Here is an 18,388-nt window from a genome sequence, read left to right on the forward strand (position 1 = left end):
AATACATAGGACCGCAGCTGCATAGAAATACATAGGACCGGAGCTGCGGCTGCATAGAAATACATAGGACTGCAGCTGCATAGAAATACATAGGACCGCAGCTGCATATAAATACATAGGACCGCGGCTGCATAGAAATACATAGGACCGCAGCTGCATAGAAATACATAGGACCGCAGCTGCATAGAAATACATAGGACTGCAGCTGCATAGAAATACAAAGGACCGCAGCTGCATAGAAATACATAGGACCGCAGCTGCATAGAAATACATAGGACCGCAGCTGCATAGAAATACATAGGACCGCAGCTGTGGCTGCATAGAAATACATAGGACTGCAGCTGCATAGAAATACATAGGACCGCAGCTGCATAGAAATACATAGGACCGCGGCTGCATAGAAATACATAGGACCGCGGCTGCATAGAAATACATAGGACCGCGGCTGCATAGAAATACATAGGACCGCGGCTGCATAGAAATACATAGGACCGCAGCTGCATAGAAATACATAGGACCGCAGCTGCATAGAAATACATAGGACCGCGGCTGCATAGAAATACATAGGACCGCGGCTGCATAGAAATACATAGGACCGCGGCTGCATAGAAATACATAGGACCGCGGCTGCATAGAAATACATAGGACCGCGGCTGCATAGAAATACATAGGACCGCGGCTGCATAGAAATACATAGGACCGCGGCTGCATAGAAATACATAGGACCGCGGCTGCATAGAAATACATAGGACCGCGGCTGCATAGAAATACATAGGACCGCGGCTGCATAGAAATACATAGGACCGCAGCTGCATAGAAATACATAGGACCGCAGCTGCATAGAAATACATAGGACCGCAGCTGCATAGAAATACATAGGACCGCAGCTGCATAGAAATACATAGGACCGCAGCTGCGGCTGCATAGAAATACATAGGACCGCGGCTGCATATTAATACATAGGACCGCAGCTGCGGCTGCATAGAAATACATAGGACCGCAGCTGCATAGAAATACATAGGACCGCAGCTGTGGCTGCATAGAAATACATAGGACCGCGGCTGCATATTAATACATAGGACCGCAGCTGCGGCTGCATAGAAATACATAGGACCGCAGCTGCATAGAAATACATAGGACCGCAGCTGCATAGAAATACATAGGACCGCAGCTGCATAGAAATACATAGGACCGCAGCTGCATAGAAATACATAGGACCGCAGCTGCATAGAAATACATAGGACCGGAGCTGCGGATGCATAGAAATACATAGGACCGCAGCTGCATAGAAATACATAGGACCGGAGCTGCGGCTGCAAAGAAATACATAGGACCGCGGCTGCATAGAAATACATAGGACCGCAGCTGCATAGAAATACATAGGACCGCAGCTGCATAGAAATACATAGGACCGCAGCTGCATAGAAATACATAGGACCGCAGCTGCATAGAAATACATAGGACCGCAGCTGCATAGAAATACATAGGACCGCAGCTGCATAGAAATACATAGGACCGCAGCTGCATAGAAATACATAGGACCGGAGCTGCGGATGCATAGAAATACATAGGACCGCAGCTGCATAGAAATACATAGGACCGGAGCTGCGGCTGCAAAGAAATACATAGGACCGCGGCTGCATAGAAATACATAGGACCGCAGCTGCATAGAAATACATAGGACCGCAGCTGCATAGAAATACATAGGACCGCAGCTGCATAGAAATACATAGGACCGCAGCTGCATAGAAATACATAGGACCGCAGCTGCATAGAAATACATAGGACCGCAGCTGCATAGAAATACATAGGACCGCAGCTGCATAGAAATACATAGGACCGCGGCTGCATAGAAATACATAGGACCGCAGCTGCATAGAAATACATAGGACCGCAGCTCCGGTCCTTAGTGCCGGCGGCAGTGCCGGGTGTTGATGCAAGAGACTCGTGCGAGTTTCTCGCATCACACGTGGCAGTGTGATCCCGGCATTATGAGGAGGATTTGATGAGTTTCTATTCAGCTTCTGCTCCAAAACCTCCATGTGCACATAGACACTGAGCAGAAGCTCCAATTTTATGAGGACTTATTGAGGAGGATTTTGGAGAACTCCTCTCCAAAAACTGCTAATAAAACCACATCCTGACACACCCCAATACTCGTCCCTGTAAAGTCTGTGTATAGTAAAGCAGCATGTGAGACTGCATGCAGCAGGTGTGTGTGCTTACGTGCGGTAGGAAGATTTACGAATCACAAGCAGTTCTCCCTTATAACTGCAGCCATGTTCCAGGGTTAACCACTGAACACTCTGCCCAGAGCAGCGCCCTGGAACCTGCCTGCTCACCCAATACTCACACTGAACAGTGGAAAATCCATCGGTGGCTGCCCCCCCTGGACTCCCTGCTGCTGACTGTGGGGTGTTATAGGGGACAGTAAGGCCACACATAGCTGTTATTAATGCTAGATCCGAGTAGCACTAGCATAGCATGAAGGACCTGTGATGATGGCACGCTCATGTGATCCATCACATGGGTGGGAGGGCTCCGGGACAGCAGCTGCGCTTGTGTCTTGTGAGGTGTCAGTCTTGTCCCTGGGAACCTGCGTGCAGCATCTTCTCTGCACCGACAGAACAGCCGACTCCCCGGCTAGGGGGAAACACTGCGGACCACCGCAATAGGCAGCCCGACTGCGTCCCTCTGCCGGCTGCGCCAGGGCAAATGCCCCTGCTGCCCCCCCCGGATATGCCTCTGCCTCTACCCCATGAAGAACCTGTGCCCCCCCTAAGGCTATGTGCACACGTAGTTCTAGGTGCTGCGGATTTTTCCGCATGGATTTGGAAAAATCCGCAGGTAAAAAGACATGCGGCTTACCTGCAGATTAGCCCTGCAGTTTCACACCTTTACAATGGAGAAGGTGTGAAACCGCTGCGGATTCCGAACAAAGAATTGACATGCTGCGGATTTGAACCCGCAGCAAATCTGCGTGGAAAAATCTGCAGCATGTGCGCTGTTTTTTTCATTTTACCATTGAAAACAATGGTACTGTACAACGCAGCAGAAACTGCTGCGGACCCCCAGAGCCTGAAACGCTGCCGATCCACAGCACAATCCGCAATGTGTGCACATGGCCTAATACAGTTCTATTTCTGGTACTCTATTAGGGAGTGTGCAGCCCATTTTTCTTCAGGTGCCTCCTTATTGTGAATCTTGAAACAGCCACACCGTTAGTTTTCAGAGACTCCAGCATTTCAGCTGATGTTATTTGTGGGTTTTTCTTTGCATTCCGAACAATTTTCCTGGCATTTGTCACAGGAGAGGATGTTACCTTTAGTAGCCATTCAACCCATTTGTGTCAACTTCTGTGCATGTTATCAGGCCAAAATCACCAGGGTATGTGAACTTTTGGTCAGGGTCATTTGGATGTTTTGGGTTGTCATTATGATTTCAAAAGAGAAAACACAGTAGTTTGACAATAAATGGCTTCACTCTAATAACTAACCATGAGTGGAGAAAAAGTTTTGGTGTTATCATTCATATTCTCTGAAAAAGGCCAAGAAAGCAAAAATTCTGCCGGGGTATGTAAACTTGTGAGAACAACTGTATTCTATGTGCTCCTCATACTGCACTTCTGCCCCACCATGTACTCTGCTGCCTCCTCACCTTTGTATGTGAGGGTTAACCTTTACCGCCCCTTGTGCTGTTGTATGTCCTGTGCAGGAGAGGTAAGGGTTAAGCCCCCCACCATGCTCCCCCTGTGCTATGTGGCTTATCACATCCACTCCATAGACTGCAATAGAGATTATCCACCTGTCACCCCCTGCCCCATAGGCGATATGGCTCTATGCATGTGCAGCAGGGTTGAGCACACAACTTTTTCCCAACACTCACTATTTATTGCTTGATATAACTGTAAGGGTACGGCTCATGATCGGTAACTGCTGCGGGATGGACATGTGTACTTATGCAGCGTCAAACCCGCAGCGGCCAGATGGCCCAGCACAGTGGATGAGACTTCTAGAAATCCCATGTCCACTACGAGTGCATAGTTGCCTGCGGATCACCCGAAGAGACGGACATGTGGCACGTCTTTCAAGACTGCAGCATGTCAATTTCTAAAGTCTCTGAAAGAGAAACTACATCAATAGAAGTGTATTGCGGGAAATCCTCACGGCTCAGTGATCACTTGCAGAGTCACCTGCATCCAATAGACGGCAGCGCTTTGGGTGCAGCAAACATGCGCTCCGTCTGAGCCGCTGCTAGTACTGGATCGTGGGCACCCGGCCTAATGCTGGTTACAATAAGCTTTATGGCAGCAGGTATTGTTGGGCTACATTCACACCACTGTATTTTACCGGCTGTGAAAGAAAATAAATCCAATCTCACACAGACAGCAGTACGGGCGATGTTACGGAATTGAGCAATTTACATTACAGCCCCCATCGGTCTCTTCTGTATGGTGAAGTCTATGGGTGTGCAAAAAGAATTGGATCCCATAGGAATTATCTGTATAGCACCCAATTTTTACAAATACATTTCCACTACTAACACAGGACACGATTTGTTCTTGCAAATGTTATTTGCTTCTGATGTATAAAAATGGGTGCCATACAGAGGAGAATACAGATGGAAAATCGTCTTTATCTGGAGGAAAATCATGACTTTTATAATAATTATTTTTATATAGCGCAGCGCTTTACAGTTTACAGACATCATCATCACTGTCCCCATTGGGGCCCACAATTTAGATTCCCTATCAGTCTTTGGAGTGTGGGAGGAAACCGGAGTGCCCGGAGGAAACCCACGCAAACACGTGGAGAATATACAAACTCCTTGCAGGTGTTGTCCTTGGTGGGATTTGAACTCAGGACTCCAGCGCTGCAAGGCTGCCGTGCTAACCACTGAGCCACCGTGCACTCATGTAAACTTAACCTTTTAATCAACTGCTGTTTATAAAGCAATAAAATTAAACATTATGCAGAATTAAAAGGGTGGTCAGAAACCAAAGGTAAATATCATAGTAGAAGTCTAATTAATTCAATAAAGTAATCACTTTTCTAACATACTTTAACTTAAATTTTCTACTGTTCCCTCTATAACTTCCTGTCTGCTTCTTTTATCTTTTAATTTTTCTACTTCCAACAACATTTCGCTTAAGAATGCCAGTGCATTTTGGGGTGCTCACACGGGATGTCATTAGGGGGCAGAGGCCGCAGTCCACTGCCACAGCTGCTTTCCCATCCCACCATGGAACGAAGAATCAGTAGCATCGTTTTCAGAGACTGGGCTAGTCCCTGCTCACCGCATTGCCGCCTTACACTTTACACTGACAGTGCACTCTGTTGCTAGCTTGTCACTTCTCTTTAGAGCCAGCAAGGGAGCGCACTGTCACTGTGCATTCAAAGGAATCTAGCACAGGGAGCTCCTACTGAGTAGGCGCCAGAATTTACAACCAACACATTATCAGGTGAGCAGGACTAGCCCAGCCCCTGAAACAGACATCACTGATGATTAGTGATGAGCAAGTATACTCGTTGCTCGGGTTTTCCTGATCATGCTTGAGTGTCCGAGTATTTTGGCATGCTCGGAGATTTAGTTTTTGTCGCCTCAGCTGTATGATTTGCAGCTGCTGGACTGGATGAATACATGTGAGGAATGCCTGTTTGTTAGGGAATCTCCACATGTATTCAGGCTGGCCAGCATCAGCAAATCATGCAGCTGAGACAACAAAAACTAAATCTCAGAGCACGCCAGAATACGCAGAGGACACCTGCTCATCACTACTGATGATGCCTCATTTCAGAGTGCGCAGAGGTCTCTGCCCCCTGATGACTGATCATTTGATTATCCCAGCAAGCACTGGTGAATCTCAAACAAAATGTCATAGGAGGCTTTAAAAAAAAAAAACCAAAAAAAACAAAAAAACACATAGGAAGTCAGAATGTAATGTGATTAGATGTACCTATTTAGTGTAATTTAGTATGAAATTCAACTTTGGTTTTGGACAGCCCCTTTAAGTTCGGCCCTCCACAACAGTGCCAGTTTCTCATGTGGCCACTGGGGAAAATTAACTGCCCACCCCTGAAAAAGACTAAAAGTAGGACTGAATGATTCTGGAGAGCAGAGAATACAATGTAACCATTGACACAATGTGTACACAACCCTCCCCAGAAGTGGAAACAGCAGCAGAGCTTACACAACACCACTACAAAATGGAACACTGACCAAACGGAAAGCACGCAGACATGGGGAAACGAGGGGCAGATGCAGAGGACCACAGCACAGTGATAGGGGTACTGGAGTGAGGAACTCCCATCTAGCCCATGCATTGTACCAGTACTTTACACTATCACACTATCACAGTGATATTTAGGATCCTTGTGTATGTACAAGAGCCATGGAAAGTGATAAATCTACAGGACACGACTACCAGCCCGCTCCACTCAGACAGGTACAGTAAGGACGGATGGTTATTAGTCCCTTCTTATGGGAATATTGCACTTCACAATGGAAAATATGTGTCTGAAGGTCGCACAAGACTGATGGACAGAAGGAAGGAAGAGCGAGCAAGCCGTCTACACCACACACACGACAAAACACCCCTCTCCATGGACACATTACATGAGGGTGTGAGGAGCTCAGACGCTACACATGCGCAGGTGACAGGAGGGTGTGAGGAGCTCAGACGCTACACATGCGCAGGTGACAGGAGGGTGTGAGGAGCTCAGACGCTACACACGCGCAGGTGACAGGAGGGTGTGAGGAGCTCAGACGCTACACATGCGCAGGTGACAGGAGGGTGTGAGGAGCTCAGACGCCTCACATGCGCAGGTGACAGGAGGGTGTGAGGAGCTCAAACACTACACATGCGCAGGTGACAGGAGGGTGTGAGGAGCTCAGACGCTACACATGCGCAGGTGACAGGAGGGTGTGAGGAGCTCAGACGCTACACACGCGCAGGTGACAGGAGGGTGTGAGGAGCTCAGACGCTACACATGCGCAGGTGACAGGAGGGTGTGAGGAGCTCAGACGCTACACATGCGCAGGTGACAGGAGGGTGTGAGGAGCTCAGACGCTACACATGCGCAGGTGACAGGAGGGTGTGAGGAGCTCAGACGCTACACATGCGCAGGTGACAGGAGGGTGTGAGGAGCTCAGACGCTACACATGCGCAGGTGACAGGAGGGTGTGAGGAGCTCAGACGCCTCACATGCGCAGGTGACAGGAGGGTGTGAGGAGCTCAAACACTACACATGACCTTTACTTCACAAGTCATGGAGGGCAGCAATACAACAGAAGAGGAACCACAGCAACCAAACCCAACTTTGCTTTCATCCCTTCACGGGTGGGGGATTAGTGACAGCATGTGATTGTCGCGTGGAGGGATCCACATCACCTTCCGGGGTGCGACAAGGGCCGGCAGGGAAGCCCCCCAACAGCTTACAGGGTTGCAGACACAGACTCACCATCGCACACGTCCACCGCACCAGGGGGCAGGGGCTCGTCCTCCATGCTGACAGGCTAGAGGTCACTGGCAGGTTGGCCCGGGGGCCATGAGATCGCGGCGACCTTAGCGCTGAGCCTCTTCTCGCGGCCAAGTGTTTGCATTAGCTCGGCTTCCGCTTTAGGTCCTGATGGGGTCGGTGCCAGCGATCTGTAGCACACACGATCAGTGCACCACGTCACGGGAGGGAAACTTATCACGAACTTGGCAGCGGGGCAGTGCCAGGCGGGGATCAAGGACAACTTGCCGCCCGAGACCAGCAGCACGAATTGTTGTGGATCCGAACCTCAACCCTGCAAACAAGAGGGCGTAGGGGGGGCGGGGCTACCTGACCACTCCACCCCCTTCTGAGCCTAAGCGTGTGATTGGCTACTGGGCCAGCCGTTGGGGAAAGGAATGCGGCACACAGCCAATAGTGAGCGAGCAAAAGTTTAAATGCCCAGAGTAGGGGCGGAGCTAGTGCGTACTCCGGGAGGAAGCGGAGCAGCAGGCAGGACACTGTCTCCTGAGCCGGCAGTGTAGAGTCCTACAGCTGGCACATGAGGACCTGTCTTGGGCCAAGGATCCGTGTCACTAATCAGAGGCCGTCACTCGGATTATCGCACGGAATCGTCCACCGTCCGAGACCCCAATGTGGCGCAGCAGGCACATGTAATCACATAGACAGTGGCGCATTTCCATGTTTGGGGCGTACATTTGCTATACTGACGCCCGGCAGCCATGCCTAGTCTCATCAGGAGAGTGAGCACAGGGTCTGAGGGCCACAGGAGTGTAGTGACTGGTGTTCAGGAGGGTCCTTAATGTGTGACAAGGGAGCAACACTCTTGTTCGTCAGGTGAAACTCGGCTCATTGTACTGAGCAGTGCCTGGACCTGTGTGGCCAAGAACAATGGCACCTGTGCACACAGACTTGGGACGGTAAAAAAGTTCAAATCAACCCCTTTATAAATAAATTGGCATCACTGCATTCAGATATGTCAGATCAAAATATAAACTGATCCGACAGGTAAATGGCGTAACGAGAGAAAAGTCAGAAGGTTTTCGTTTGTTTTTTTTCTTGCAACATGCAATCAAAACATTGCTTCTTCTCCAAAATGGTATCAATAAAAATGTCAGCTCGGGCAGCCCCAGATCCCGAAACATGGAGACGCTTTGGGGTCTCGAAAAATGGAGACATAAGCAAATCTTTGTCTTACAAATTTCAGATTTTTTTTCACCACTTAAAAGAGAACCTATATAGAAAATAAGGCTGCTATCATGCTAAAGCATGTCAACGTAGAATATGAGACTTGTATAGCAATACAGCTATGGAGTATAAGGAAAAAATATGAGACGTTGGTGGATGGGCAGATATAATTTGGCCAAGTTATATGCCAATCGTCTCATTTTTTCCTAATACTCCATAGCTGTATTGCTATTCAAGTCTCATTCTACATTGACGTGCTTTAGCATGATAGTGCAGCCTTATATAGTATATGGGGGTAGCTCCTCCTGGTATGCACCTATTCACACTAGTCTGGATGTGCCAGTCAGTTTTTTGTCTTTTCCTTAAAAGAGAACCTAGACGTGTTTGGAATCTGTGGACTAGTAATGACCTGGGGAAACATAATGGCAGGTCAGTTTTAGCATTTAGTAAACAACAAAAAAAACAGTTGTGCGATTGCACTTTTTACAATTTCACCGCACTTGGAATTTTTTCCCCCCGTTTTCAAGTACGCTATATGGTAAAAATCAATGGTGTAATTGAAAAGTACTACTCGTCCCACAGAAACAGCGCTCATATGGCCGTACTGATGGAAAAATAAAAACGTTATGGCTCTGGGAAGAAGGGGAGCTAAAAAAAAAAACGGAAAAAATCCCCTGTAAATTGCAAGGTGGTGAATAGCGGGTTTATGTAGCCAGAGAGCGATGACAGATCTGTCCTACATTGCTCAGTGCCCTGGATCTCCGCAGTACAGGCCTGTTCACACCGGACAATGCACCACCAGGAACAATGATCTTTTGTGCATCCCAAAACATTTCACCCGACGAACAAGCATTTTGCTCATCACTGAGTGACTGCCAGTCTGTTTGACCTTTTGTGTATTGTGACCTAGCGTTCTAAGAACACTAGATTCACATTGTAAATGCAGCTCATCCCCTTCCAGACATGAAAGAGCGAGAGATTTTTTTCATGTGCCAGACTGGAAACCGCTGCTGCAGATCCACAGAAAGAATTGACATGCTGCGGAAAAACAACAAAACACTGCAAATCTGTGCAGATTTTTCCGCAGCATGTGCGCATCAATTCTTCATTTACCATATACTAACATTGCCTGTGCACTACACTGCATCAACAACAACTGCAGATCCGCATCAAAATCTGCGACGGGTGCACATAGCCTAACGGTGTTTCCATACAGGTCCAGTTTTCATGATTTTAGTGATGAAAAATTTTGGAAATGTGTTAAGTTTTTCCTTGTTATTTTGCCACTTTTCAAGACCCATAACGTTTTCATCGATGGGGCCGTGTCAGGGCTTATTTTTTGCAATGCAAGACAATGTTTTTATTGGTACAATTTTTTGGATAAATATGACATTTTAAATAGTGTCTTAAAACACCTTTTGCAGTGTTGTGGAAACTCAAAACCGCAATTTTGCAGTTTTGAATTTATTTTCCTGTTCATGGCGTTTGCTCATCGGGTAGATTAGTTTTGTATTTTGATAGATATCTATTTTTAATGGGGGCGGCGTGCTGCTACTGCCGCTGTCAAGCTCTACCTGTAAAGCAGAGGTCGGCAATCTGTTATTATTATGCATTTATATAGCGCTATTTATTCCATGGCGCTTTACATGTGAAAAGGGGAAATATAGACAAGTATAATAAACATGTGTAAGACAAGGGACACACAAGTACATAAGGAGAGGGGACCCTGCCGGCGAGGGCTCACAGTCTACTGTTAAAGGGAATTTGTCAGCAGGTCTTTTCTAGGTTATCTGAGAGCAGCATGATGTAGGGCAGGGGTGGGGAACTACCGGCCTGTGGATTGTTAACATTCCGTGATGTCATAGAATGCTGGGGACTGTAGTGCTTGGGCCAGCAGCCCTGTTTTGCCAACCCTTTAACTCCTACTTCCAGTGTAAGGGCGTGTACTCATCTGCGAGAAAAACAGACGAGTGCAATCTGAAAAAAATTGGATTGCACTCCGACCAAAGTTAATCTATGGGGCAGCTCAGTCCCGTTTCAGTTAAGAAGAATCACAGATGGAAAAAAAAAAAAAAAGCATGCTACGATGTGCCACATATATCAGACAAGTATAATCAACCAAAAGATCCAACAAAATTATATCAATGTGCCTCACACAGTATTATTTGCAAACTCATCTGTTTCATATATTTATTTGTTGAAAAGAAACTGGCACAATATTTAAACAATATATAAAATTATTTTATTATTCCACATGAAAAATTTTTTTAAAAAATCACAAAACACAAAAAAAGAATTATACAAGCCAAAATCACCTCTGTGGCAGGACAAAGAGGCTACAGACCACGCTAAATATGTGATTATAAACATATAATACTAAATCGGTACTGGCCCTTTAATTTTAACCATAAGGGGTAAACAATATATCAATTCTCCAATAGATGCATTAAAGCCCGGCAAGCCATAGCCAATACACATAAAAAAAATTAATGAGTACTCTTATTGTATTTCCCCACCGCAAGGACTCAGTAACCGCATTACAATAGCAATGAAAACTCACATATAAAGTGTCTTGTGCCACGTCCCTCACCCCGATGCGCGTTTCGTCCTCTTAATCAGGACTAGCAGCGGATACTGCGTCCAGGTCTACACGCCCAGGCACTACACCTACACGTGTCCTATCTAAACTGACCCATCAATACAAGCCTAGTAAAACGCCAACAGTGCTGCATGAAACCTGCTCTTCTAATACAAGCCTGATAAAGCAACAACAGGCATTAACCTGTACTAACCAGGCATATATTCCTACAGGCACAGAGCCTCAGAGATTCAATCTCCATGACCAACAGTAATTTCTCCTTGATTTACCAGAGCACAATACGTCTCAGACGGTGGGATATTGCAGTAGCTTCCAAACCACTGCCGCATAATAGGAACTTACACAGTTTTTCATTCTACCCTCATTATATACAGCAGTCGGCAGACTGACGAAGGCCGAAACGTCTATTGTGACTGCCAAAATAAAAACCATGTCTTGAAAAGGATCATTCAGTTGAGTGCCAAGTTACTTTATTGTTAAGCCTTTAACCACCCAGGCCATTTTCCATTTTTTTTTTGCTCCCTTTCTTCCCAGATCCATAACTTTTTATTTTTTGATCAATATGGCCATGTGAGGGCTTGTGAAATTGCAAAAAAAAAAATGCAATTCCACAGTTTTGTTTTTCACCATGGTCACTAAATGCTAAAACTGACCTGATCTTATGATTCTCCAGGTCATTACACATTGTGGTGCAGTAACCTCTTAATGCTAGGGGGCGCTGTATATGCTACTCAGAATATGCATGTGGGCATATGTCTGAACGCCCAACATAAAGTCTGTATGTGTCTGGCTGTATGTAATAGGACCTGTAGTGAGGTCATGACCATGTGATCCATACCTCTCTTGTGGGTGTGGTCACATACCATATAGTGTGATTGAGGTAGGGTCACATGGGGGTGTGTTTTGATCCTGAGTGCAAGGTCCTGGAAGGCCTGTGTGTGCTGGAAGTGTCTGGTACTGAACTTCCTAGAGAGCACATGGAAAGGCCAGGACCTGGTAGAGTCTGTTTTAGCTATGACTTTAGTTTTAACCCTTTACAGGCTCTACGTAGGAAAGCTACTGCCCGGCTGTGGGTCTGGAACTGTAGATGGCCTAGTGAGCAAGGCACTGTCTGGAACAGTGATCCCAGTGCGGCTGCTTCCCTGATAAACCGTGAGGGATAAACAGTGAGTAACGCTGACCAGGGCCAGTAAGAGACTGTGTATGCTGTAAAACTGAATGTTTAACAGACACTGTACTGGAAGCTACATGCTGTTTAGTTCATGAAGAGTGGTTTATGCTGCAGTTTAATAAGCCAAATGAACTATTTAACCCCCAGTGTGCCAGCATGTGCCTCAAAGACTGGTCAAGCGAGTCCTCGTCCACTCACATGGTGGATCTCTACAGCGTTCACAGAAAGACATGTATAGGTTCTTTTTTCCTTCTTTATTTAAGTGGTGGAAAAAAAAATCCTAAATTTGTAAAAACTAAAAGTCCATTTTTTCAGGATTTGGGGGTTGGGTGAGGATTTATTTTTTTGTGCACAGAGCTGCCATTTTTATTGATAGTGGTGTAGATACAATCTTTTGGTAGCCCATTATTGCAATGTAGCAGCAACCAAAAAAAAAAAAAATTCTGGCGTTTTGAATATCTTTCTCGCTACACAGTTTAGCAAATCGGGTTAACTTTTTTTTTTTTTATATATATTTATAGAATCGGGCAACTCTGAACATGGCAATACTAAATATGTGTATATTTGATTTTTTTTTCTTATTTTGAATGGGGCAAAAGGGGGGTGATTTGAACTTATATATTTTTTTTTAACTTTTTGCATGCTTTAATGATCTCCACTGGAGACTAGACGTTGCAGTACTTTGATCGCTTCTGCTACACACAGGCAATCATCAGATCGCCTGTGTGTAGCAGAAGTGCTCACTTGCTATTTGCGCAGACCACTGGGCGGCACTCATAGCAGTCTGGCAATGACAACCATAGAGGTCTGCTGCAGACCTGTTTTGGTCATGCCGACCCATCGGTGACCCGCGATCATGTGACAGGTCACTGATGGTCGGTATTAGTGACGTGTTTCCTGTAAGCGCGAGATAAATGCTGCTGTCAGACAGCCGCGGGTGGATCGCGATTCCACCCACGGCTGTTGTGGGCACATGTCAGCTGTATAGATCAGCTGTCATGTGCCCGGAAAGGTGTTGGTTTAGTACCGAAGCTTGCACCAAGCAGGGCAAGTCCGACATGTGCTTACTGTTATGCCACATGTCGGAAAGGGGTCAATATCATCTCACGGCTGTATACTTAGCCTTTACTGGTTACTAAAATGGGGAACGGCCCCCAAAAAGACAGTGTCCCCCAATAATTAATAACCAGCAAAAGCTAGGCAGACAGCTGTGGGCTGATATCAAAAGCCTAGGAAGGAGTCATGGATATTGGACCCCCCCCCCCAGGCTAAAAACCATCAGCTCTCAGCCTCCCAGAAAAGGTGCATATAATAATATGAGCTAATTCTGGCACTTAGCCTCACACTTCCCACTTGCCCTGGTGTGATGGCAAGTGGGGTGATACTTGATGGGGGGGGGGGGTTGTCACCTATTGTCAGGTGAAATCAAGCCCAGGGATTAGTTATAGGGACACCCCCATTATTAACCCCATAGTGACATTGTATAAAATCACACACTCAGAATAAAGTCCTTTAACTAAAAGTATGACAGCCTCCTTTAATCAATTTTAATTAAACCATACTCCCGTCATCGCCAATTCCAGCGAAGCCATTGTCCCCTGTAAGGGAATTAAAATAAGCAACCATATTCCTCACCTGTCCTCTGAGAATGATAATCCATTTGTCCCAAGACTTGTCTAGCTCTGTTTTTTATTCTAGATGGCAGGCTGCATTGTTGCATGATATCACTATGCAGCCTGCCATTCAGCAAAGACACAGAGCAGCGTCTGCTGCTCGGTGTCTCGCGGGGATCTCGTATGACCTGACAGATGTCACCACGAGCGTGAGAAAGTTTACACGCTCGTGGCGCCGTCTGAAAGGTCCTGGAGTTCAGTCAATGAACTCTCTTCACTTAACTGACATCAGCACAAGCGCGTTGGGAAAATTTCTAATGGCGCTGACAGTCAGGTCATGCAAGTTCAATGCAAGACACTGAACAACGTTATCACACGCTGTGCAGTGTCTCTGCTGGATGGCAGGCTGTATTGTCGAATCATGCAACAATGCAGCCTGCCATCTAGATATAGCAGAGCTAGACCAGTCATGGCACAAATGGATTATTCATCATTTGAATGTATGGACTCCTGGTAAGTATATGTTTGTATGTATGTGCTCTTTGTATGCATGTGTCTGTACGAAGGTGCTCTGTGCATACACACGTCTATATGTACTCTGTGCTTGCTGTATACATACGTGTGTGTGTGTGTGTGTGTGTGTTTGTGTCACATACTGTGTGTATATTTAAAAAGCGTATAAATCCCTGCTGCACAGACAAGAGTTCATAGGTATAAACATGTTGGCAACCGCCCAATGAAGGAACAAAATGCTGCTCGTTCATCATGTGTTGCATGGTTTATGGCAGGAAAAAAAACCCCAAAGAATTGTTCTAAGCAGCACATCGCCCACTAAACTGCAGATGTGCTGATGATGACATGATACTGTATGGGGACAGACTGATCTACTATTGATCGTTCTGTGATCATCGTTATTCGTCAGTCAATGTAAAGAGGCCGGGAAACAATCGCTGGACAACTTCAATATTATCGATCACGCTCATTTAAAGGGAATCGGTCACCTCAATTTTGGCCTATGAGGTGTGGCCACCGCCATCAGGGGCTTATCTACAGCATTCTGTAATGCTGTAGATCCCCAATGTAACCTGAAAGATAAGAAAAACGAGTTAGATTATACTCACCCTGGGGTTGGGTCCGGTCCGATGGGTGTCGTGGTCTGGTGCCTCCCATCTTCTAGCGATGACGTCCTCCTTCTTACTTCTGCCGCGACTCTTGCACAGGTGTACTTTATCTGCCCTATTGAGGGCAGAGTACTGCAGTGTGCAGGTGCCGGGAAAGGTCAGAGAGGTCCGGCACCTGCGCACTGCAGTACTTTACTCTGCCCTCAACAGGGCAGATAAAGTACACCTGCGCAGGAGCCGTGGCAGAAGTAAGAAGGACATCATCGCTAGAAGATGGGAGGCACCGGACCGTGACACCCACTGCACCCCGGTGAGTATAACTTGTTTTTTCCATCATACATGACTGCACCACGAGAGAGGAGATCCGCCCAACAAGGACAGGAAACCTTCAAGATAAAAGGGGCGGCTCCTCTCCGCCTCAGTTGGTTTCCTGTCCTCGATGGGGAACCCTCAAGATGAAACCTCTTGAAGAAAGAAGAGGATGCCTGGACCTGGGTCGGATGGTTACTGGCTGGCACCGGTCTGCTACATCCGTCACCAGGTACCGGTAGTTGCCTCAGGGGCCATGCTCCCCCTGAGCGAGTGCATGGCCACAGCCCGTGAGGTGAATGCCCAGGTAAAGTTAGAGCCTTGGAGGCCACATTGGGTGTACCCTCCCAGATACCGACATAGCCCATAGAAGTCCACTTTCTGTGCTCCCTCCCTGTTGACGTGTGGTGGCTATGCAGCCCGTGAGGCACATTGATGCCCGGGCAGAGGTAAAACTCCTCAGAGGACCCTTTCGGGATCCCTCCCCGTCGAGCACAAGCTGGACACCGTGGACTGCCCTAGGAAACGTGTACCTGTAAACAGTGGTGGTCAGGGCAGCGTTGAGGCTTCCTCCTGAGACCAGGTCCATGGGGCAGCAGGTATAAGGGCAGCAGCAAGCACGGGCGTCATGGCAGCTGATGGCGTGGAACGCCGCAACGAGTAGACGCATGCACCAGAAGTGACGGGTACGTGCAGCTGAAGCGCCTGAACACAGGCAGCTGTCGGGTCTGTTAACGAGAGCGCACACCGGAGGCAGGCGGGCGCGCGCTGGAAGTAGAAGCTGGGACACACATGGCGGTGCACTCGGACGTGTACCAGCAGCTGCGGGGCCATAAGGTCAGGAAGCACGCTATGGAGATAGCACACTCAGAGGACAGGGTGCGCGCACCGGAAGTAATACAGAGCGCACACCGGAAGTGGTCACCGGTGCGTGCACGATCCTGGAGCCGGAGGCCTACTAAAGTGCTGCTTGGTTACCGGAGGCGCGCACAGGAGCACATGCGAGGCAAAGCGCAGGCGGCCCGCAGGTGCAGGATCAACCAGGTGATCATTTAAAAAAAAAAAAAAAAATATGGGGTATTGCTGTCAGAAGTGCTGGCATGGGTCACCAACCATTCTAGATTGATTTTGACTGCTCTCATCAGGAACAGCAGTAGGCTAAGCAGCTTGTAAGATTGAGAGCCTTTTGCCAGATCACTTACAGCTGCACCAGGAGGTGCGGGAGTGGCAGTCTCGCTCAGATGAGAAGAGCCAGACGCGCCATAACTACAGTGGAAGCTACTCGGACAGCGTACAGGTGGATCGTCATGGTGTTAAGGAGGGGTCCATAGTCCCGATGGGAGACAAGTGAACAGACCAGTCAGCCTCCAGATCCGGTACCAGTCCTGTGTAACGTCCGAGTGGTAAGTGAACTTCGAGAAAGTCCAGTACGATAATGTCTTTTTTCTCTCCCTCTCCTCTTTTTACATACATTGGTGGGGTAGAGTATTGGAGGTCCCTAAAAAAGGGGTAAATCAAAAGCTAGGAATAAGGAATATTCCTTATGCAAAAAAAAAGTCCCTTAGGAATAAGAGGTGCTGTCAGGCCTATATTGATAAAATAGTAGCGGAGGAGACACCCTCTTTGCGGAGAGCCTGAGATTCCTGATCCAGTCCGAAGTCTAAGTCAGGAAGGGCTTTGCAGTCAACGAACAAAGACAGCAAAAGTAAAGGCCAGCCCCTCATTGATCTCTCAGGAGGACTCCATAGGGATCAGAGGAGGACTCAGTTAAATCTCGCTACTGAGAAAGTAGCTCAGTTGAGAAAGGTACGTTCCTAGTGGAAGCTACAATACGGACAAGCTTATTAAAGCAGTTCGGCCTACCATAGGGCTGGTAGATGCGAAAGCCATAGAACTCATGTTCGACAGCCTGCTATAAAGAAAAAGTAGAGCCTTCCCTATTAACTAACAGTGGCATGGTCTCATTAAAAGGGAATGAGAAAAACCAGAGAAGTCCCAGATAATTCCCTGAAAAGGAGGTACCCCTTTTGAGGAAGAGACATCTTCATCCTGGGATAGGGCTCCAAAGGATGTATCGATCTCAAAGGTCGCCAGAAAATCCTCCCTGCTCTTTGAGGATTTAGGTTCCCTGAAAGAACCTCTGACAGATAATTATCTTAAAACAGCCTGGGAGGCCTCAGCTAAAGGGCCTGTCACACTAAGAGATATCGCTAGCAATATCGCTATAACTAGTGACGTTATAGCGATATTGCTAGCGATATCTCTGTGTCTGATACTTACCTACGACCGGCTCCCCTGCTGGTTATCGCTGATCGCGCGAGAACGTTCAGGACCGTTTCTCGTCGTCAGCTTCCTGCGGCGCTTCCTGCTGTGACGACGAGCGACGCGTGGAGCCGGGCGGGAGGACGCAGGATCGCCTGGTGTGACAGGTAAGTAGCGACCCCCATCCCCAGCGATGTCGCTAGTGAGATCTGCCTGTGTGGCAGCTCACTAGCGACCACTTAACGATGTACCAGCGATCCTGACTGCGTCATATCGCTGGTACATCGCTAAGTGTGTCAGTACCCTAAGGCTGGCCATTGCGGCCACTTGTGTGGTTAGATCCCTTAAGATATGAATTAATAACCTGGAGGATCAGCTAGAGCAAAGAGCCCCCAGGGAGACTAACCTAGAGGCAATACTGGCCATAAGAGCAGCAGCAGTATTCCTAGCAGAGACTTCAGCATGATTCAGCAAGGATAGCAGCAAAATTAGCAGCTTTGTCTAATGTGGAACGCCATGCAGGATGGCTTAAATGCTGGCTGAAAGACACACAGGCAGAGCTATAACTCTGCTCCTTACTGTGTGAAGGAAATTTCCTGTTTTGGACAGGCATTGGATGACATATTAGG

The 18,388-nt window shown here is 47.4% G+C and overlaps 1 protein-coding gene across 6 annotated transcripts in view; it reads right to left on the reverse strand.

Moving 5' to 3' along the window:
• The window catches only part of LOC141089038 (dual specificity protein phosphatase CDC14C-like), a 134,668-nt gene that overhangs the window by 65,710 nt on the left and 50,570 nt on the right, over window positions 1-18,388 (reverse strand). The window contains exon 1 of one of the 6 annotated variants that reach the window (XM_073575304.1): window positions 7,461-7,849. The exons of 4 other annotated variants lie outside the window; for them this stretch is intronic. In XM_073575304.1, the coding sequence (XP_073431405.1) occupies window positions 7,461-7,506 (46 nt within the window). In that variant the 5' untranslated portion in view covers window positions 7,507-7,849. Of the gene's footprint in view, window positions 1-2,353; window positions 2,484-7,460; window positions 7,850-18,388 lie in introns of those variants that run through there. One more of the 6 variants, XM_073575307.1, reaches the window with a different exon arrangement.

Source organism: Dendrobates tinctorius, unplaced genomic scaffold (assembly GCF_039654945.1).
Source record: "Dendrobates tinctorius isolate UK_male_01 unplaced genomic scaffold, ASM3965494v1 ptg000044l, whole genome shotgun sequence".
Classification (NCBI taxonomy): Eukaryota; Metazoa; Chordata; class Amphibia; order Anura; family Dendrobatidae; genus Dendrobates; species Dendrobates tinctorius.